Source organism: Zea mays, chromosome 2 (genome assembly GCF_902167145.1).
Source record: "Zea mays cultivar B73 chromosome 2, Zm-B73-REFERENCE-NAM-5.0, whole genome shotgun sequence".
In the NCBI taxonomy this organism is placed as follows: Eukaryota; Viridiplantae; Streptophyta; class Magnoliopsida; order Poales; family Poaceae; genus Zea; species Zea mays.
In genome coordinates, this window is record NC_050097.1 from 65,937,420 (window position 1) to 65,959,872 (window position 22,453).

A 22,453-nucleotide genomic window follows, 5' to 3' on the forward strand; every position below is an offset into this window, starting at 1 on the left:
CACAAATGCAAAAATACAAGAACCCAGCATGTAATGCCCATTTAACTTATAAATTTAATATAATTGTTATTAGTCCACTTGTTCCATTACTTGAATATGCAACAAGGAGGAAACAAAACAAGTAATCACATAACCTTTTTATAATTTCCCAATACTATACATTTTATAAATCTAAATATTTGGGTATTACATAATATCATGTATATCTCGTCCTATATATATTAAAGACATATTTTACTTTATTTTTTATGTACACAATTATTATACCATCAAATATCTTATACTCCCTCTGTTCTTTTTTATTTGTCGCCGTTTAGTTTAAAAATAAACTAGCGGACGACAAATATTCGAGAACGGGGCAGTTTATATTTTTAGGCACTATTTGGGAGGGCTTCACTTTAAGAATTGCAGATTCGGTTTTTCAGCTTCACCATGAAACAACTTCAACATATTGGTAAGGCAGAGTTCAAGAGTGTTTGGCTTGCACATAGACTCCGGTTTCTATAATACAATTAATTTGTGTGATTTTTCATAATTACCCTTAATCATTAGCGGGTGGAGAAAGAGACCTGAATCGGTAGATAATTTGTGTGTAACTTTATGAGGATGTATGAAAACAGTGTTTTTGAAGCACCCTTTGAGGAGCTTATTTTTTTTATGAAACTGACCTCTAGTTTCATTTTTTTTTGAAACTAGAGCTTGTGGAGGTAGACATGTTTGCATAGAAGAAGGTAAAATATACTTGAAATTCTTGAAGTGAAGCTCTCTCAAACAGGGCTTTAGTTTTGTTTAATCTGACATGTAAAGTATACAAATGGATAAAGAAAAGAGAGACTTTATGTGTAGAGGATAAAGGAGTGTTCTTTGTATCTAATAAGAGTTTAGAGGCTATGGATGAAAGTTGTAGAGAAACAAAATTTCTCTATATTGAGCATAGAGATTTAGAGAAGCAAAAAAGTCTTCTGAAAGAGACATCACCAGAATCGAGATCACAACAGTGCTTACCCCCACACCCGTGTTCCCACCCTACTAGTATTGTCGAACAATTGAGACGGTAGGTTTAGCTCGGCCTCCAACAGCTATCCTGCCCCGCTTGCCGTTGGAGCCCCCACTTGCTAATTCTTCCTCCCTGTATATATATATATAAATAAATAATTAATTATGTAAGCCTTCCTCCTCTCCTAATCACTCACACTCATTGCTTCCCTGCACCTTTTCCTTGATCCACTTGTCAAACAAACCCTTGCAAGCTGCAAACCACTCCCTGCCCTTTTTGTTCTCCTTCTCTACACTACCACTCCTTGGTTTGGGAATTGGGACGAGACATGAGCGGAGAGGAGCCTCCACTAACCAACCCTTAATCAGAGTCCTTAACCCTGATTAGTTCGCTGCCTCCCTCCTAATCCCCCAGCTCTAGAGCTCATTCAGCAGGCTCATCACACGCCCTCTGCGTCTCTGTTGCCCAGCTAGCAGCTGTACCGGTTCTTTTCGGGGGCCAGGGCCAGGGCCAGGGTCAGGGACAAGGAGCGAGAGCTCGCCGTACGCGAGCCGGGCGGTATGTCGAACGCCGGCGAGGCCAGAGGCGTGGGGACGGGCCGCGGGTCGCGGCTACCGCGGTGGACGCGGCAGGAGATACTGGTGCTCATCGAGGGGAAGCGGGTGGTGGAGAGGAGCGGCCGTGGCCGCGGCCGCGGCCGGGTACGGGGAGGAGAGGGCGCCGGCGCCGGCGGAGCGGCTGCAAAGCCGACCAAGTGGGCGGCGGTGGCGGAGTACTGCCGGCGCCACGGCGTGGACCGCGGCCCCGTGCAGTGCCGCAAGCGCTGGAGCAACCTCGCCGGGGACTACAAGAAGATCAGGGAGTGGGAGCGCGGCTACGCGGCCAGGAAGGAGGCCTCCTTCTGGGCCATGCGCAACGACGCGCGCCGCGAGAGGCGCCTCCCGGGCTTCTTCGACCAGGAGGTCTACGACATCCTCGAGGGCCGCGGCGCCGGGAATGCGGCGGCGCTGGAGGACGCGGAGGCCAAGGAGGAGGAGGAGGTCAAGGCGAAGGCGGTGCTCCACACTGGCCGCGGGATCCAAGGGGGCGGCCTCTTCTCCTCGTCTGAGGACGAGGATGACCAAGAAGACGACGCGGCCACGCCAAGTCCGACGCCGACACCGACACCGGCGCCGGCGCCGGCGCCGGCTGCGGTGGTCGTGCCGATCCCCGGAGAGCAAGCTGTCCCGTTCTTCGCGCGTGCCTCCTCTCTTTCAGTGCATGGTGAGCTTTTTGTTCCCTTTTTACTGCTTCTTCTTTCTTGGCGAAAAATTGCGGTCCTTTCTGCGTGGAAGAGCTTTAACTCGTGTATAGAGGCGGCGCGGTGTGACGCGCGGAACCGACGGCCACCGGCAGCGGGGGCGGGGGCGAGGCCCGGCCGCGAGCTCGTGAGGGAAGAAGATAGGATAAGGATTAAGGAACAAGAAAAAAGGGGGGGAAAGGAGAAGGGAAAGAAGAAAAATTAAAAAATATGTCTCAAAACTAAATTAAAAAAAGGGAAATTTGGATTCATACCATTAAAAGATCACCACTTTGGATCCATACCATTACTATCTCATTTACATGTGGGTCCACATGAGTCAATGACATGTGGGGTCCATGGTATATATCTAAAGTTTGGATCTTTTAATGGTATAGATCTAATTGTTCCTAAAAAAAATAGAGTCATCACGTCCTTCTTAACCATCCCATCTCTGAAACTAAGACGAAACCATCTCATTCCACGATATCTCTCAACCAAACGCTATCTCAATGCTTTCTACGTGCAATGAACATATTTTCTTCTTGGAGGTTTTCCAAGTAGAACTGTTCATAAGGAAACTTTTTCATGGTTCTGAACTGATGAGCCCTTTCCTCCTGTTGGGGAAACGCTTCAGTTTCTCTTCCAGCTAAAGTGCTAAGGACAAAGCTTAAAGCATACACAGATTTTCCCCTTTTTTTCTTCGCTTTATTTCCCTTTTTTCACTTGGATACACTTTGCTATTTGGATTGTTACTTGTCTGACAAAGTGACAATGCTTTGCATTTTTGCTGGTTTGGTTACAGTTACAGAGAAGACGGATGACGTGCTGCCCAGGCAAGCGAGCTCCGAGCAAGGTACTGCACACAGAAACTTCTTTTACTGTTCCATTGGTTTGGTTTGATCTGCCAAAGCCTAGTGCAGAAAGAAGGCACATAGATGGTTGCGCCAATTCACTCCACACCGTTTTTAATTTTGATCCAGAGGCTATAAGAACCATGCCACCAAAATCCTGCGATTCCAGGCAGAGCAAATGTTTGAGGCTGCCATCTCTCATGCCTTTGAAACCTGTATGAGACTGAGAGTTGCCTTTTCACATTCTTCTTTTGGTGACAACCGATTGCTTCTGAAATTATAGAACTCTTCATGCCACAATATATAGTTTACCAGGTGTAAGGCTATAAAAGAAATAATTGTATAAACATCTGGCAGTGCTGACTCAGAATCAATGCCCACAAAGCAATATGTTGACTGGGGCCCTTTTCTATCAAATAATACCTAAGAACTGATGCTATGACCCCCCCCCCCCCCCCCAAAAAAAATGGTATTGTACCTGGTTGCTAAATCCCAGTACCGTGTAGACACGTGGAGGGAGATGTGAGAAATATTCGTCTTGTACATACTGTTTTCAAATCTTTTGAATGATTATGAATATGGAGGAGCAACTTCACAAGATCTCTTATACATCTATAAGTTCTAACAGGAGAGTATTCGAAAACCATTTCAACATATGGGGGAGCGCTGATGCAACAGATTACACATTTTTTTCTTCCATATAGGAGTATTGCTTTAGGGTTAGGGAGTGTTCTGTTTTTAGGATCTCTCTTAAAAATCATATGTATATTAGGAGATGAGACGGGAGTAACTACAGCAACTCCTAAAACGCTACTCCCTCAAATTATGTCATTTTGTCTTTTCTAAATACATAGCATTCACTATGTATCTAAATGTAATGTATATATCTAGACGCGTAGAAAGTAGCGGCAGTAGAATTCACATATGCAACACAGAACAAAGTAGGGGCAGTAGAATTCACATGATAAAGCTTCAGAAGTTGAGGTTTCATACCTAACAACCATCCATGTTTGCAAACAGCAGGCACATCAAAAGAAAAGCAGCCGGAGCAGATCACCGAGGACTCGCCAGCGGCGCAGTGCGGGCAGAAGAGGCAGCGCAGCGATGACAATGCCTCCGGAAGAGCCGCGACCAACCTGCAGGGGCAGCTGGTTGAAATCCTAGACCGGAGCAGCCAGATGGTGGCAGCGCAGCTAGAGGCGCAGAACATGAACAGCCGACTGGATAGGGAGCAGAGGAAGGATCAGGTGAGCAGCCTGCTTGGTGTGCTTGGCAAGGTGGCTGATGCCCTCTACAGAATTGCTGATAAGCTATAGCCGCCACTGTGAGTGTGTCTTGAGCACAGTAAATAATCGCTGCAAGAATGTACAGATTGGTACAGGTTGTTGGCGTCCTATTGTTATTGTGGATTGGTTCTGAAATTTGGTCAGAAACCTGAAATGGGATGCCCCATTTTTTAACCCATGGGATGTAGCATTTGTATGCCCGTATGGCCCCAAAACTGTGTATTCTTACAGAGGAATGGAAGTGCATATCTGATGACACAATCTTGGGTCAGTTAGGTTTCCTCTAATTTGATTTCTGCAAGCAGAATAAACTAAAAATTTTAAAAAAATAAGTCCGTACTGTTTGACACAATCAGACTGCAGAAGGTTTCAGCTAAGACAACTTACCAGTGAAGTTTGTGGAAATTTCTAATATTGACATCCTATGTGACTCCCGGTATAATAAATTGTAAACAACAAGGAACATGGGGGAAAAGTAGTTCAACATAGTTAATTAGCTCAAATCACAAGAACACACATATATCCTGATTTACATAAGGTATTCTGAAACTCAAAATTTTCTTAGAAACAAACATCAGATTGGGTACCCTGGGATCCTCAATTTCACTCATCATCATCTGTTCTGCTTGACCTGTAACGCCGGGAGCTCGCCTTTGAGTTTGTATGCATCTGTGGCATTGACGGTGATTTACTGTCATCTTCATCCATCTCACATTGATCAGGTTCATCTGAGGCGCCTGCTACCATTCCAATTGCAGAGGAGTTAGAATCAATAGCTCTGGGGCCCTCATCCACTGCCATGGTATCCACTGACTTCTTGCGAGGGATGAATGTGACTGAGCTAGGAATCTCAACAGGCGTCTCAGAATGTATCATGTTTGGGTATGATCTCGCTAACAGATCATGCATGTCAGCAAGAGCTGTCCTGTTCGAGCCATCATTAGACTCTGGTACATCCAGATTGTATCGGGTGTACTTTGAAGGGTTCCTTACATAGTCAGGGACCCCAGGAGATGCAGACAAAGTAGATGTGCTCTCCACCTCAGTGATTACATCCATGGATTGAGGAACCGTTGGAGAATCTTCGTCATGTTCAAACGTATCTAACTCACTATCCTTAACATTAGCATCAAACCTGACACGTTTCCTTGGTTTTAAATCAGCTTGTGACTCCTTCCTCTTCAGTATAGGTTTTACATTGTCTTCCTCCACAGCTTTCTTTGTATGAACTACACTGGGGAAATCCTTGGCTTGAGTGGGACAGTGAGAATCACAATCTTTAGTAGAACCATCTTCTCTGAGTCTTGCAGATGCTGCCCTCATATCTGCACGAGGATCCTTCCTAAAACGGTACACCTCTTCAATGGAATCATCAAGGAGGTCAGGGACTATACTGTTGATGCTCATGTTTATGCCGGCATCCATTATATCATGCATGTACACACGGTCAGCAGCCTCCTCTCTGCCAAAGGCCTCTCTGTCATACTTGTCCTCCTCTTCCTGTAAAAAAACAACTCTTCTAACATAAGAGTCCAGTAGAACCACACCAACAGCGATACATAGGATAACTCATAATGACCGACCATGAAGAAACATTCAAGAGAACTCCAGACAAGTTACTTAAGCTGTTTCCAGGTCAAGCATATATCACATCCAAATAAAGATATCTCGTTAGCCAATTACAATTATCATTAACTACTACAAAAACAAAAACTCATCAATAATCAAAAGGAAACGGGACATGCTCCCACTCATTAAAAAACTGCCATAGAGGGCCTAGTGAACCATTAAATCTAATACATTTGTCCATACTCTTATAGGGTGTTTGGTTTGAGTAATGAGTTGGTCCATTATTTTGTCGCTCCTCATTTTTTTTGTTTGGTTTGTGTAATAGAATAAGTTGATGCATCACCGTCTCATTCCTCATAGTTAGTTAGTACTAATATGAGGAATAACGTCGTCCCACCAGATTTAAGAAATAGACCTTTGATGCATCCCAGATGACAAAAATGCGACAACGTGAAACTATGGCACAAACCAATAATAAGATGGTTAACAAAATGTTCTGGTCATCTCCGCCTATTCTTTATCCAAATCATGCAGAAGCCTAGTTAGGAAGCAACAAATCCTAGGTGAAAATGTTTATTTAAGAAGACATAGACTGAAGATCAATAGTTGATTTAATCCTGATCTTACTTCACAGCTTAATTCCAACGAACTGCCAAGCATCAACTATGATATCATGATTAAATTCCAACGAACTGCCAAGCATCAATTATGATATCATGATTAAATTCCAACGAACTGTCAAGCATCAATTATGATATCGTAAGAGCAGCTGATGAAGTGGTCAAACCAAACAATCAATAACCGAAGACAACTTCACTCACCTCCCGATCCAGAGTGGGGTCGAGGCCGATGTTAACTCTAACCCCCTCCTCCTCGTCCTGTTCTGCCGCATTCCTCTCCCTCTCGCTGTCCTCCTCCTCGTCTTCATCTAGGTCGTCGAGGTTCCCCTCGAACTCCTCCTGCCTGGACCTGCGCCTCCGGCCACGAAGGCACCCGTTGGCGTCGTAGAACGCGGAGACGCAGGGCGTGTCCCCGCGGCCGGCCTCCCCCGCTGCCTCCTCCTCCGCGTCGCGGGCCTCCGACGGCTTCGACCAACGGTGGCGCTCGACGTCGCCCGCGGCCACGGACCAGGAGGCCGTCGGGAAGGAGGAGTCCGGGACGGCGTCGAAGAGGCGGGACCCGAACAGGCGCTTCACCCGCGCCTCGAACGTCTCTTGGACGCCGCTGCCCTCGGCCGCCATCGACGGTGCGGGCCTTCCGGAGACTCTTCCAGAGCTCGGCCTGGCTCGTCTCCCGATGTGGGTGCGTGGGTTGGGTTCGAGTCCGGAGGGTTTGGGAAACGGTGCGGGCGAACCGACAAGGAGAGGGCGATAGGAGAAGACGGCGGCTGCGATGGTGATTTCACGGATTGGGGAGTGAGCCGTGAATGATCGGGTTTACTTGGAGTCGGTGCTGGAAGAATGGGCTGGGCTGTCTGACCCGCGCACGCAGTCCGGCCCGTTCGCAGCTAGAAGAGAAAAAAAGATTTCTTGCTTCTTTTTGCTACATGCATCACTAATCTCTCTCTCCATCCTATATAAGTCACCAGTTTTGATGTTCTTCCCGTTTCACTAGAGCTGAAAGAAATACTCGTGGTTTGTTGACTCGCTTGACTCGAGACTCGAGATCGGCTTAGCTTAGCTCGGATCGTTTGAACTTTTTCACGAGCTGAGCTAACATCTGAGCTTGTTTTCTTAATGAGCCAGCTCAAACATACCATGGCCCATCACGTGACTCACGTCCTGACGTCCACTAACTAACAGGCAATGAGGCAAGGAAAGTGGCCAAGTGCCCATGTAGGCAGCCAACAGGCCCAAGCCCAACACTGAAGTCCGCAACATACAACAGGAAGTCAGGACTCAGGAAAGCAAGTTAGCAAACGTGAAGCGTCCGTCCGTTGACCGTTGGGTTGTCACACCCGGATTTAAGGAACAAAGTCGAGTGCATCTCATACATACGTCAAAGAAGACAACATATATAATAACAGAGTGTATAAAGATAAATGTCACAATAATCAGAGTATTTATTACATAGCGGAAGGCTTACAAGATAAAATATACATATAAAAGGATCTAAAATCCATCCTTGGCGTCAGAAAGTCAACTGGGAGACGCCACCTAGATCGAATCGAACTCCTCGATGTGTGGCTCCTCGCGAACCACCTGTTCTTCTCCTGTGGGGGTGTGAGACAGCAAGGGTGAGCTCACACATGATCATAGCTCAACAAGTTATGGGGAAACCAGTGATCATGAACTCACCAAAGGTGGGAGTTCATGTGATGTGTAAGGCTGATCAACAATAGGGGTTAAAGCTGAGCATTGCTTTTAATAATTTGGTCAAATTTTATTAGCAGTTACTAAATGTAAGTAAATACCAAACCATAATAAATAATAATAGAACAAAATTAATAATAAACCCATGCAAATGCAAATGAAAAATTGAATTTAAGTTCCATAATTTAATCATGCGAGAGTCCTGCTCATGACCATGAGCTTGACTAGTATACCAGTTTTACACTCTGCAGAGGTTGTACCCTGTACCCACAAGTCGTGTATCCCATGTCGCCAGGGTTTGCAAGGCCCTTAGACACTACCGAGGTAGGTGAATGTCTAGGGATCCACTACGAGGCCTTTACAAAATTCCACTAGCTTCCGAAAACCTGCTACAGTTTATGGGAAGAGCACTTGCAAGAATCCCCCATCTGACCGCCATCACAGCAAAATCAACCCGAGAACCTCCTTGCATGCAACTCCCCTACTACCCTTGCCCCTTTCAAGTAAGGTAGTTTTCTACTAGCTTTCCTAATTAGTCAGCCAAGGGCGTCCCATTCCACCCTTGTGGTGGCACGTGTTTCTCAAGTTAAGCTCCATGTTCTAATTAAAAATATAATGATCTTGACATGAACATAAATAACATAACATAATAATTGGAACATGGATATAATGAAATATTAATCCCAAAACCAAATAATGCAATAGCATAACTACCCAAGTGAATCATGAATCAGGGGTAAACAAGGTAAACAGGATAAACAGACTAGGGTGACCTATTGGGACCCATCAAAATTAAACCTATGTATTGAATAATGATAATAAAGAATATTATTGGGTAACAAAAGTGGATCAAGGCACAACTTGCCTGGCACTTGAGATTCCAGGTACCACTTGCTCTTTAAGTGACTCGTAACCTCGCTGCATGTTAACCAACGTTGGTTAATTTGTAACCGTAGTCCCTTTGCTATGTGATAATGAGAGTGCAATCAAGATAGCGGATAATCCCGTCGAACATAGCCGCACTAAACACATAGCCAACGTTCCTTTGCTATGTGATAATGAGAGTGCAATCAAGATGGCGGATAATCCCGTCGAGCATAGCCGCACTAAACACATAGCCATTCGGTATCATTTTCTTAGGGATCACCAACAAAAGGGAGATATCGAGATTTCTTACATTAACACTAAAGATCAATTAGCCGATATCTTTACCAAGCCTCTTGATGAACAAACTTTTAACAGACTTAGGCATGAGCTAAATGTTCTTGATTCTAGGAACTTCTTTTGCTAACTTGAACACATAGCTCGTTTGTATACCTTTGATCATGTCTCTCTCATATGCTATGACTAATGTGTTTTCAAGTCTATTTCAAACCAAGTCATAGGTATATTGAAAGGGAATTGGAGTCTTCAGCGAAGACAAAGGCTTCCACTCCGCAACTCATTCTTCGCCATCACACCGAGCAACTCTCCATTTTTGGGGGAGAAAGCATGAGCACCAAGCAAAAGGACTTCGTCTTTGGTATAATCTTAACTCATTTATTTATGACCAAAGGGAAAGAAAGTACTTCGAGGGCTCTAATGATTCCGTTTTTGGCGATTCATGCCAAAGGGGGAGAAAGTATGAGCCCAAAGCAAAAGGACCGCAACCACCAACTTCAAAAACTTAGGTTTTCAAAAGAATATTTTCAATTGGTATCTTATTGTGTTCAAAAGGGGGAGAAAGTAGTATTTCAAAATGATATTTCAAAACCCTCTTGAACACTAAGAGGAGGATCTCATTCAGGGGGAGTTTTGTTTAGCCAAAGGAAAAGCATTTGAAACAACGGGAGAAAATTTCAAATCTTGAAAAATGCTTTGCAAAATCTTATTCATTTACCTTTGACTATTTGCAAAAAAACTTTGAAAAGATTTACAAAATAGTTTGCAAAAACAAAACATGTGGTGCAAGCGTGGTCCAAAATGTTAAAAACAAAGAAACGATTCATGCATATCTTGTAAGTATTAATATTGGCTCAATTCCAAGCAACCTCTGCACTTACATTATGCAAACTAGTTCAAGTATGCTCTTCTATATTCGCTTTGGTTTGTGTTGGCATCAATCACCAAAAAGGGGGAGATTGAAAGGGAATTAGGCTTACACCTAGTCCCTAATTAATTTTGGTGGTTGAATTGCCCAACACAAACAATTGGACTAACTAGTTTGCTCTAGTGTATAAGTTATACAGGTGTCAAAGGTTCACAACAAGCCAATTAATAAGACCAAAGTTGGGTTCAAAATAGAGTGCTCAAGGCATCCCGAAAGGCTCCCTGGTCTGGCGCACCGGACTGTCCGGTGGCGCACCGGACAGTGTCTGGTGCACCAGGGGACCTCGCGCAGAACTCCTCAGCCTCGGGAATTTTCAGAAGTCGGCGCGCTATAATGCACCAGACTGTCCGATGTACACCAGACAGTGTCCGGTGCTCCTAGAAGACGCGGCTCTGGAACTTGGCAGCCTCGGGAAATCATAACGGCTGCTCCGCTATAATTCACCGGACTGTCCGGTGCAACTACGGGGCAACGGCTACTTCGCGCCAACGGTCGCCTGCAACAGCAATAAATGCGCGCCAGAGTGCGCAGGCGTCAGGCACGCCCATGCTGGCGCACCGGACACTCTACAGTACATGTCCGGTGCGCCACCGGACATCAAGACGGGCCCAGAAGTCAGAACTCCAACGGTCGAATTGCAACGACTTTGGTGACGTGGCTGACGCACCGGACATGTCCGGTGTGCACCGGACTGTCCGGTGCACCATACGACAGACAGCCTGCACCAACGGTCATGTTTGGTGGTTGGGGCTATAAATACCCCAACCACCCCACCATTCATGGCATCCAAGTTTTTCAGCTTCCAACCATTATACAAGAGCTAGCATTCATTGCAAAGCACACCAAAAGAGATCAAATCCTCTCCCAACTCCACACAAAGCCTTAGTGACTAGAGAGAGCGATTTGTAGTGTCCCTTTGAGCTCTTGTGCTTGGATCGCTTCTTTTCTTTGACATTCTTTCTTGTGATCAAACACTCACTTGTAATTGAGGAAAGAGACACCAATTGTGTGGTGGTCCTTGCGGGAAGTTTTGATTCCCAAGTGATTTGAGAAGAGAAGCTCACTCGGTCCGAGGGACCGTTTGAGAGAGGGAAGGGTTGAAAGAGACCCGGCCTTTGTGGCCTCCTCAACGGGGAGTAGGTTTGCGAGAACCGAACCTCAGTAAAACAAATCCGCGTGTCACACTCTTCATTTGCTTGCGATTTGTTTTCCACCCTCTCTCGCGGACTCGGTTTTTATTTCTAACGCTAACCCGGCTTGTAGTTGTGTTTATATTTGTAAATTTCAGTTTCGCCCTATTCACCCCCCCCCCTCTAGGCGACTATCAGAGAGCAACACACACAACACACAAATCCGCAGCACACACGCACACAAGCCAAGACTTGAGCTCTAAACGTAGCACAGAGAGTTCACAACTTGAACGGAGCTCAAATCACTAACACAATCGATCAAATGCGCGGAGACGGAGTGTGTGAGTCTTAGAATGCTTAGTGAATGCTTGGGTTTTTCCTCCATGCACCTAGGGGTCCCTTTTATAGCCCCAAGGCAGCTAGGAGCCGTTAAAGACTAACTTGGAAGGCTATCCTTGCCTTCTATCGAGTGGCGCACCGGACAGTCCGGTGCGCCATCGGACAGGTCCTGTAGACCGTCCGGTGCGCGATCTCCTTCCAAATTTGGCATATCCGACCGTTGCTCCTCTAGGCTGATTAGCGCATCGGACACTGTTCGGTGCACACCGGACAATCCGGTGCACCAGCTGACCGTTGGGGCAGTCCACGTGTCGCGCGAAGATTGCGTGGCCGACCGTTGGCGCTGGCGACCGTTGGCTCACCGGACAGTCCAGTGCACCACCGGACAGTCCGGTGATTTTTAGCCGTACGCCGCCGTCGATTCCCGAGAGCAGCACTTTCATCGGAGGCCAGCCTGGCGCACCGGACACTGTCCGGTGCACCACCAGACAGTTCGATGTGCCAGTCCGAGCTGAAGTTTGGCTGCTCACAGCCAAGTCTTTTGCAATCTGATTCCTCTCTTTCCGGCACTGTTTCTAGCACTTAGACAAACAATGTTAGTTCACAAAACAATGTACTAAGTCTAGAAACATACCTTGTGCCTTGATTTGTACTTCTCTCTTTATTTGCCACAAAAGGACTTAATCAAATGTTTTGGACATTTAATCACCAAAACATTATAGAAATGGCCCAAGGGCACATTTCTCTTTCAATCTCCCCCTTTTTGGTGATTTATGCCAACACATCAAAAAGCAACAAAAGAAGTGCAAAATCAATGCAATTGAAGATCAAATTGTTTTCTCTAATGATTTGGCATATTTGGATCACTCTTTGCCACCACTTGGTTTGTTTTTTTAAATCAAATCCTTTTCCCTATCACTAAGTCAAACACACTTGTTTGGGCAAATCAAGAGATATTCCATGAGAAAAATCAATCAAGTGCCAAAAACTCCCCCTCTTTCCCATAATCAAAATTCTCTCCCACAAGAGACCAAATTTTGCAATAAGAGTATTTTAGACAAATCAAAAGTTCTAACTCTATTGTTTTCAAAATTCACAAGTGGTTGTTGATCCATTTGCTTTGGCCTTAATTTCTCCCCCTTTGGCATTAAGCACCAAAACGGGATCATTTTTGGCCCTCTAACCCCATTGCCTCACCAAAATGTCAATTAAGAGCAAAAGGGCAAATAGGGCATAAGAATGAACATGGAATTAATCACACTAATACCGGAGTGTAGTGGAAGTCTTTGCATCGTCCAAGTCCACATTTCCCTTTCAATGCACTTTTGAGACTACATCAAGTATACTCAAACACAAAGGTTAGTCTCAAAGGGTCAAGTTGTAGCATATCTCCCCCTAAATATGTGCACCATTTGCATATGGACTTGTGAGGTCCGGGGAGGTCATGTACAACTTGAGCACCACAAATATTCAACGAGTAATGTAAATGCTTCAAAGTAACATGATCAAAGGCATAGAACACATGTATGCTATAGATCAATCCAAGTTACGCGAATCTAAGACATTTAGCTCACTACGCAACCTGCAAAAAGTTTTCTCATCCAACGGCTTGGTAAAGATATCGGCTAGCTGATTCTCGGTGCTAATATGGTACACCTCGGTATCTCCCTTTTGCTGGTGGTCTCTCAGGAAGTGATGTCGGATGTCTATGTGCTTAGTGCGGCTATGTTCAACAGGATTATCCGCCATGCGGATAGCACTCTCATTGTCACATAGGAGTGGAACTTTGCTCAAATTGTAGCCAAAGTCCCGGAGGGTTTTCCTCATCCAAAGTAGTTGCGCGCAACACTGTCCTGCGGCAACATACTCGGCCTCAACTGTGGATAGGGCAACGAATATTTGATTCTTTGAACTCCAGGACACCAGGGACCTTCCTAGAAATTGGCACATCCCTGATGTGCTCTTCCTATCAACCTTGCACCCGGCATAATCAAAGTCTGAGTATCTAATCAAGTCAAAGGTAGACCCCTTTGGATACCAGATTCCGAAGCAAGGCGTAGAAACTAAATATCTAAGAATTCGCTTAACGACCACAAGGTGACATTCCTTGGGGTCGGATTGATATCTAGCACACATGCATACACTTAGCATAATGTCCGGTCTACTACACATAAATAAAGCAAGGAACCTATCATAGACCGATATGCCTTTTGATCAACGGACTTACCTCCTTTGTTGAGGCCGACATGCCCGTCGGTTCCCATCGGTGTCTTCGCAGTCTTAGCGTCCTTCATCCCAAACCGCTTGAGAAGATCTTGTGTGCACTTTGTTTGGGAGATGAAGGTGTCGTCCTTGAGTTGCTTCACTTGGAACCCAAGGAAGTAGGTCAACTCACCCATCATCGACATCTCGAACTTTTGTGTCATCACCCTGCTAAACTTCTCACAAGACTTTTGATTAGTAGAACCAAATATTATGTCATCGACATAAATTTGGCACACAAAAAGATCACCATCACAAGTCTTTGTAAAAAGAGTGGGATCGGCTTTCCAAACCTTGAAGGCATTAGTAATTAAGAAATCTCTAAGGCATTCATACCATGCTCTTGGGGCTTGCTTAAGTCCATAGAGCGCCTTAGAGAGCTTGAACACATGGTCGGGGTACCTGTCATCCTCAAAGCCAGGGGGTTGTTCCACGTATACCTCCTCCTTTATTGGCCCATTGAGGAAAGCGCTCTTCACATCCATTTGAAATAGCCTGAAAGAGTGGTGAGCGGCATAGGCTAATAAAATTCGAATAGACTCTAGCCTAGCCACAGGAGCAAAAGTCTCCTCGAAATCAAAACCTATGACTTGGGCATAACCTTTTGCCACAAGTCGAGCCTTGTTTCTTGTAACCACCCCATGCTCGTCTTGCTTGTTGCGGAACACCCACTTGGTTCCCACAACATTTTGCTTTGGACATGGCACCAGGCTCCAAACTTTATTTCTCTTGAAGTTGTTGAGCTCTTCCTGCATGGCCAACACCCAATCCGGATCCTGCAAGGCCTCTTCTACCCTGAAAGGCTCAATAGAAGAGATAAATGAGTAATGCTCACAAAAGTTAGCTAATCTTGAGCGAGTAGTTACTCCCTTGCTTATGTCACCTAGAATCTGGTCAATGGGGTGATGTCGTGGGATCGTTGCTCGGACTTGAGTTGGAGGGGCACGTGGTGCTTCTTCCTCCATCACTTGTTCTTCCTGTGCTCCCCCTTGATCCTGTCCCTCTTCTTGATGTACCTGTTCACCGTCTTGAGTTGGAGGATGCACCATTATGGAGGAAGATGGCTGATCTTGCTCCTGTTGTTCCTGGGGTCACACATCACCAATCGCCATTGTGTGCATTACGGCCGTTGGAACATCATCTTCATCAATGTCACCAAGATCAACTTGCTCTCTTGGAGAGCCATTAGTCTCATCAAATACAATGTCGCTAGAGACTTCAACCAAACCCGATGATTTGTTGATGACTCTATACGCCTTTGTATTTGAGTCATACCCTAGTAAAAACCTTTCTACTGCCTTGGGAGCAAATTTAGAATGTCTACCTTTCTTCACCAGAATGTAACATTTGCTCCCAAATACACGAAAGTAGGAGACATTGGGTTTGTTACCGGTAAGGAGTTCGTAGGAGGTCTTCTTGAGAAGGCGATGCAGATAGAGCCGGTTTATGGCATGGCAAGTTGTGTTCACAGCTTCCGACCAAAACCGCTCGGGCGTCTTGAACTCTCCAAACATTGTTCTCACCATGTCGATAAGCGTCCTGTTCTTCCTTTCTACCACACCGTTTTGTTGTGGTGTGTAGGGAGCGGAGAACTCGTGCTTGACACCTTCCTCCTCAAGTTAATCCTCAACTTGCAGATTCTTGAACTTGGACCCGTTGTCGCTCCTTATCTTTTTCACTTTTAGCTCAAATTCGTTTTGAGCCCTCCTTAGAAAGCGCTTTAGGGTCCCTTGGGTTTCTGACTTATCCTGCAAAAAGAACACCTAAGTGAAGCGGGAAAAATCATTAATAATTACAAGACCATACTTACTTCCCCCGATGCTAAGGTAGGCAACGGGTCCAAAGAGGTCCATGTGAAGAAGCTCCAGTGGTCTTGATGTTGTCATCACATTCTTGCTATGATGAGTGCATGTGCTAGACGGCGATGCCATAGCCAGCCCATACTAGTCTTAGCTATTAACCATGCATCTAGATCGGCCTCCTCTTTCGAAAAATCAACTAAGTAGAGTTTCCCAACTAATACACCCTTAAAAGCTAATGAACCATCACTCCTTCTAAAGACAGATTCATCAATGTTTGTAAAAAGACAATTGTAACCCATGTGACACAATTGACTTATAGACAGAAGGTTGTAACCAAGCGACTCTACTAGAAATACATTTGATATGGAGTGCTCGTTGGTGATGGCTATCTTGTCCAAGCCTTTGACCTTGCCTTGGTTCCCATCTCCAAAGATGATCGTATCCTGGGAATCCTTGTTCTTGATGTAGGAGGTGAACATCTTCTTCTCCCCCGTCATGTGGTTTGTGCATCCGCTGTCGATGATCCAGCTTGAGCCCTCGGATGCATAAACCCGAAAGGAATTTAAGCTTGGGTTTTAGGTACCTAACTCTTGTTGGGTCCTACAAGGTTAGTCACAATAATTTTTGGAACTTAAATACAAGTCTTGTCTCCCTTGCATTTGGATCCCAACTTTCTGGCAACCACTTTTTCATTCTTACATGAAAGTACAAACGAAGTGTTGCAAGCATGGAAAACAGTAGTAGGTATATTACACATTTTCCTAGGCACATGATGCACAACATGATTTTTCCTAGGCCTACTTCTACCATGCACAAAAGTAGAGCTAGAGGCAAACATAGCATGTGCATCATTGTAGGCAGCATGAACATAACTCTTATTATGATTTGCAATTTTCCTATAATAAATAAAAGCATGGTTCTTTTGAGGACTACTAGCCATAGGGGCCTTCCCTTTCTCCTTGTTGAGGACGGGAGCCTTTTGCTTGTTAAGTTCTTGGTTTCCTTTCAAAAACCAAGTCCATCCTTAATTGAGAGGTGTCTACCAATAGTGTAGGAATCCCTCGCAAACTTTAATTTATCAAAATTACTTTTGCAAGTCTTAAGTTGGGCATTAAGACTTGCCACCTCATCATTCAATTTAGTAATAGCAATAAGATGTTCATCACAGACATCAACATCAAAATCCTTGCATCTATTACAAATAACAACATGCTCTACACATGAACTAGTTTCATTCATTTTCTCTAGCTTAGCATTTAATTCATCATTTAAACTCTTTAAACTAGAGATAGATTCATGACAAGCAGATAACTCAGAAGAAAACATTTCATTTCTTTTAGTTTCTAAAGCAAGGGATTTTTGCATACTAATAAATTTGTCATGCTCTTCATACAAAATATCTTATTGCTTCTCTAGCAATCTATCTTTTTCATTTAGAGCATCAATTAATTCATTAATTTTCTCTACTTTGGCTCTGTCTAAACCTTTAAATAAACTAGAGTAATCTACTTCATCATTGGAGGATTCTTCTTCACTAGATGAAGTGTACTTGGGTGTATCCCGAGCACGTACCTTTTTCTCCTTGGCCATAAGACATGTATGGCATTCATTGGGGAAGAGTGAGGATTTGTTGAAGGCCGAGGCAGCGAGTCCTTCGTCGTCAGAGTCGGAGGAGGAGCAGTCCGAGTCCCATTCCTTTCCAAGGTGCGCCTCACCCTTCGCCTTCCTGTAGTTCTTCTTTTTCTCCTTCTTCCCGCTCTTTTCTTGTCCCTGGTCATTATCATTATCGGGACAATTTGCAATAAAGTGACCAGTCTTACCACATTTAAAGCAGGAGCGCTTTCCCCTTGTTTTATTCTTGTTGGGGGTACTCCTTGCGTCCTTGAAGCGCTTGATGATAAGCGCCATCTCATCCTCGTTGAGGCCAGTAGCCTCCACTTGTGCCCCCTTGCATGGAAGCGCCTCCCTGCTATTGGTTGCCTTAAGAGCAACGGGTTGAGGCTCGTAGACGGGTAGAGGACCGTTTAGAGCATCGTCCACGTATCGAGCTTCCTTCACCATCATGTGCCCACTCACAAATTTTCCAAGGATCTCCTCAGGCGTCATCTTGGTGTACCTGGGGTTTTCACGGATAAGATTGACAAGATGGGGGTCAATTATAGTAAATGAACTTAGCATGAGTCGGACGACATCATGATCCATCCATCTTGTGCTTCCATAGCTTCGGATCTTGTTGATGAGGGTCTTGAGCCTGTTGTAGGTCTGAGTTGGCTCTTCTCCCCTGATCATGGCGAATCTCCCCAGTTTGCCTTCCACCAGCTCCATTTTGGTAATCATAGTGGCGTTGTTTCCCTCATGAGAAATCTTGAGGGTGTCCCAGATTTGCTTGGCGTTGTCGAAGCCACTCACCTTATTATATTCATCTTTGCAAAGTGAAGCTAGCAGGACAGTAGTAGCTTGTGCATTTTTATGAATTTGCTCATTTATGAAAACGGGATTGTCAGTACTATCAAAATGCATTCCGTTTTCAACAATCTCCCAGATACTAGGATGAAGAGAAAATAAATGACTACGCATTTTATGGCTCCAGAAAGAGTAGTCTTCTCCATCAAAGTGTGGAGGTTTCCCAAGTGGAATTGATAGCAAATGAGCATTTGAATTAAATGGAATACGGGAATAATCAAATGAATAGTTTTGATTAATCGTTTTCCTTTTTTAAGAGTCGTCGTCTTCGTCGTGTGGTGAAGAAGACGAGGCATCGCTATCGTAGTAGATGATCCTCTTGATGCGCCTCTTCTTCTTCCCGTCTTTTTTCTTTTGACTCGAGCCTGAGTCAGTAGGCTTGTCGTCTCTTGGCTCGTTGAAGACGGACTCCTTTTCCTTGTCGTTGACCACCATCCCCTTTCCCTTAGGATCCATCTCTTCGGGCGGTTAGTCCCTTAGATGAAGAGTACGGCTCTGATACCAATTGAGAGCACCTAGAGGGGGGTGAATAGGTGATCCTGTAAAATCAAACACTAATAGCCACAAAAACTTAGTTTAAGGTGTTAGTACGGCTAAGTAGCGAGTTCTTGTGAACACAATAATCACAGAGAAAGCAACACAAGTGACACGTGATTTTTATCCCATGGTTCGGCCAAGTAATACTTGCCTACTTCCACGTTGTGGCGTCCCAATGGACGAGGGTTGCACTCAACCCCTTTCAAGTGATCCAATGATCAACTTGAATACCACATCTTTCTTCCGTATAGTTTTTCTCCCGTTTGCGATGAATCTCTACAAGTTGGAGCCTCTCGTCCTTACAATAAAGATCACAAAGAAGGCACAAGAGTAAGGCTAGGAGAGCAACACACACAACACACAAATCCGCAGCACACACACACAAGCCAAGACTTGAGCTCTAAACGTAGCACAGAGAGTTCACAACTCGAACGGAGCTCAAATCACTAACACAATCGATCAAATGCGCGGAGACGGAGTGTGGGAGTCTTAGAATGCTTAGTGAATGCTTGGGTTTTTCCTCCATACGCCTAGGGGTCCCTTTTATAGCCCCAAGGCAGCTAGGAGACGTTAAAGACCAACTTGAAAGGCTATCTTTGTCTTCTGTCAAGTGGCGCACCGGACAGTCTGTCCGGTGCGCGATCTCCTTCCAAATTTGGCATATCCGACCGTTGCTCCTCTAGGCTGATTGGCGCACAAGACACTGGACGGTCTGGTGCACCAGCTGACCGCTGGAGCAGTCCACATGTCGCGCGAAGATTGCGCGGCCGACCGTTGGCGCTGGCGACCGTTGGCTCACCGGACAGTCCGGTGCACCACCGGACAGTCTGGTGATTTTTAGCCGTACGCTGCCATCGATTCTCGAGAGCAGCACTTTCATCGGAGGCCAGCCTGGCGCACTGGACACTATCCGGTGCACCACCGGACAGTCCGGTGTGCCAGTCCGAGCTGAAGTTTAGCTGCTGATAGCCAAGTCTTTTGCAATCTGATTCCTCTCTTTTTGGCATTGTTTCTAGCACTTAGACAAACAATGTTAGTTCACAAAACAATTTACTAAGTCTAGAAACATACCTTGTGCCTTGATTTGTACTTCTCTCTTTATTTGGCACAAAAGGACTAAATCAAACGTGTTGGACATTTAATCACCAAAACATTATAGAAATGGCCCAAGGGCACATTTCCCTTTCAGACGGCGCAACAGCCACGACTGAATCGGCTGGGAGGTTGACGAGGTCCGAGCCGTTAGCTCCGTCCACGGAGCAAAATCCCCGCGAGGAAGACGACCGGCCGATGGGGCCCACACGCAAGAGGGTTGGTTGGCGCGTGCCCCGGTTGGTGAGAGTCTGGGGAGCGGGCCATACTTGTCGGATGTGTGAGGTGCTGAGGTGGGAGGCAGAGCGATGGGACCCACATGTCATTGGTCTAGTGACAGGGTGTGGGCTAGGGGAGCTGGGCCGCGGACAGGAGACCAGGTGGGCCGAAAATGAGATCTGGGCCCAGGACGCAATCTCCCTCCCATTTTCTTTATCTTTTCTATTTTTCTTTTCTTTTCTTTTTCGTATTTCTCCCATTTTCAGTTTTAAGTTTCAAATTTAAATTCATATTTGTGAAGTTAATACTTAGGTTAAATGCCTACATTCAAATACTAGTATGAACATAATTTATTTATTTATATATTTATTTTATCTATTTATTTTTATTTGTATAATATTTTCCTTCTCATTTCCCTGTTATTTCCCTTTCTTAAATATTCTAATAGGTATTAGATCCCCAATTTGGGACATTAATTTATTTCATAAATGTGATTACTATTTTTACTAAATGCACATACAAACAAAAACCAACATGATGCACAAATTTTTTAGGTATTATTAGTTAAGTACTTGCTTTTAAATGTGATGTTCACTTGTTTAGTTGAACAATGGCAAAACACATAAGAAAATTCTTTCCTCTAATATAGTTTACACATTTGGGTACTACATGGGCGCTGGTCTGCACTCAGTCACTCGCCTCGAGCAGTCCTCCCTCCTCCGACTCGTCCAGGTCTAGCCCTAGCTCCATCTCTCCACTGCTCCATCGACGACGACCGCTCCATTTCTCCACGACGATGCTCCACCGATCTATCTCTCTACGACGACGACTCCACCGCTCGGGTAGATGGGTAGGTCCCTCGATCGCAGACCGCCACAACCCTAGTCCACGGCGACCGCTCCACCGCTCCAGCGACCCGACCAGCTCCATCTCTCCACGGCGACCGCTCCACCTCTCCACGACGACGGTCGCAGGCAGCCAGCGGCGCGCAGCACGGCAGGAGGCAGGCCCACACTGTCCTGACCTTCGTGGCTTGCTAACTGTTGAGGGTTTGACACCGACCAGGGCCTAACGCTATGAGAATACACATGCTGCATTTCCCTAATTCAAAATTTTGATACTAACTGCTAGAATAGTTCAAGATGTAGCAACATAAACATTCTCCTATTTCAAAAACATACAGAGTTGTGTATTTTTTCTTCTTTTTAAACTGTAGCAAGGATAATTAGACAGAGTTTGTGGAATTGTGGTTGTTGTATTAAGTTAGGATCTCTATTTGTATGGAGTTTGTGGAGTATGTAGTATAATTCTTTTGTTGGTGCTTCTGTGAGTACAGGATCATGGAAGAGGAAAATAGTCTGCTGCCAACTATTTTGGAGTCTCAACCTCGAACCAAACAACTCACAAAGAAGCCACCCACTTTGATGCGGAAGATAACTGCAGTGACAAAATCATCGATCAATCGATCTAATGTTTCTTTATCTGTGGTGTGTTGTTGTATCACCAAAAGATGGGTGAGAGTAGCCTGAGCACTCAATCAGGCTCTTCATCAATGGGTATAAACAGTTCATTTTCAGCTATAGTTCCAGATGAATTTCAGAATTATTTGGAGTCTAGTGATATAGAAGGTTCAAAATCAGAGTTGATTATCTATTTAGATGAACCAAATGCTCCTACAAGTGATAAGAATTTCACCTTGCTTCGCTATTGCCAACGACATGCTCATAGGTTTCCAGTAGTCTCGAGTATGGCGAAGAGATTTTTGCTTGTCCAAGCAAGTAGTGTATCATCAGAGTCCACTTTCAGTACTGGAGGAAGAGTGGTTGATGATTATCGGAGTTCTTTCAAGCCTTCAACATTTCAAGCACTAATTTTTGCATCTAGTTGGATAGGGGGCTCTCACATGAGAAAAGTGCACCTATTCTTGTGGTATGTAATCCTATTATAGGGTGTAACATAGCAACTATATTTAATATTTCTTTTAACTTTTGTTCTATTTAATGTTGATGTGACATGTGTGGACTGTTCAGGAGGGAGATGATGGTGATATCGAGTTTGTGGAGTTCACTAAGGGTGTGGTGGCAAGCAATTAGTAAGTATAACCAATATCAATAGTGATGTATTGATTTATAAACTATGCTGATTTATAAAGTTTTGTACAAGCCGAAGGAAGATGTGCTAATGGAGAAGAAGTGGATGTTGGCAGTCTGGCATGCTGTTTAG

The 22,453-nt window shown here is 44.9% G+C and overlaps 2 protein-coding genes across 3 annotated transcripts; one reads left to right on the plus strand and one right to left on the minus strand.

The window, feature by feature from the left end:
* Positions 1 to 899: 899 nt before the first annotated feature.
* LOC103646543 (Trihelix transcription factor ASR3) lies at positions 900 to 4,687 on the plus strand. Of its 2 annotated transcripts, none has more exons than XM_008671267.4 (3): positions 900 to 2,260; positions 3,082 to 3,132; positions 4,151 to 4,687. In XM_008671267.4, the coding sequence occupies exons 1-3, from the start codon at positions 1,558 to 1,560 to the stop codon at positions 4,444 to 4,446; spliced, it is 1,050 nt and encodes a 349-aa protein (XP_008669489.1). In that variant the 5' UTR covers positions 900 to 1,557; the 3' UTR covers positions 4,447 to 4,687. The 2 variants fall into 2 exon arrangements, with proteins under 2 accessions (XP_008669489.1, XP_008669490.1); XM_008671268.3 differs by having other exon boundaries at positions 4,154 to 4,687.
* A 206-nt stretch (positions 4,688 to 4,893) lies between these two features.
* Positions 4,894 to 7,383, minus strand: LOC100382918 (uncharacterized). Its single transcript, NM_001175606.1, has 2 exons — positions 6,807 to 7,383; positions 4,894 to 5,916 (listed from the first exon to the last, which is right to left on the minus strand). The coding sequence occupies exons 1-2, from the start codon at positions 7,224 to 7,226 to the stop codon at positions 5,020 to 5,022; spliced, it is 1,317 nt and encodes a 438-aa protein (NP_001169077.1). The 5' UTR covers positions 7,227 to 7,383; the 3' UTR covers positions 4,894 to 5,019.
* Between the last annotated feature and the right edge of the window lie 15,070 nt (positions 7,384 to 22,453).

Bases quoted from the DNA above. Each gene is read 5' to 3' on its own strand.
- LOC103646543 (XM_008671267.4), top strand. From the start codon at position 1,558: ATGTCGAACGCCGGCGAGGCCAGAGGCGTGGGGACGGGCCGCGGGTCG. The intron at 2,261-3,081 runs GTGAGCTTTTTG...GTTTGGTTACAG, and splicing joins CTCCTCTCTTTCAGTGCATG to TTACAGAGAAGACGGATGAC. The intron at 3,133-4,150 runs GTACTGCACACA...GTTTGCAAACAG, and splicing joins GCAAGCGAGCTCCGAGCAAG to CAGGCACATCAAAAGAAAAG.
- LOC100382918 (NM_001175606.1), bottom strand. From the start codon at position 7,226: ATGGCGGCCGAGGGCAGCGGCGTCCAAGAGACGTTCGAGGCGCGGGTG. The intron at 5,917-6,806 runs GTGAGTGAAGTT...GTTTTTTTACAG, and splicing joins ACCCCACTCTGGATCGGGAG to GAAGAGGAGGACAAGTATGA.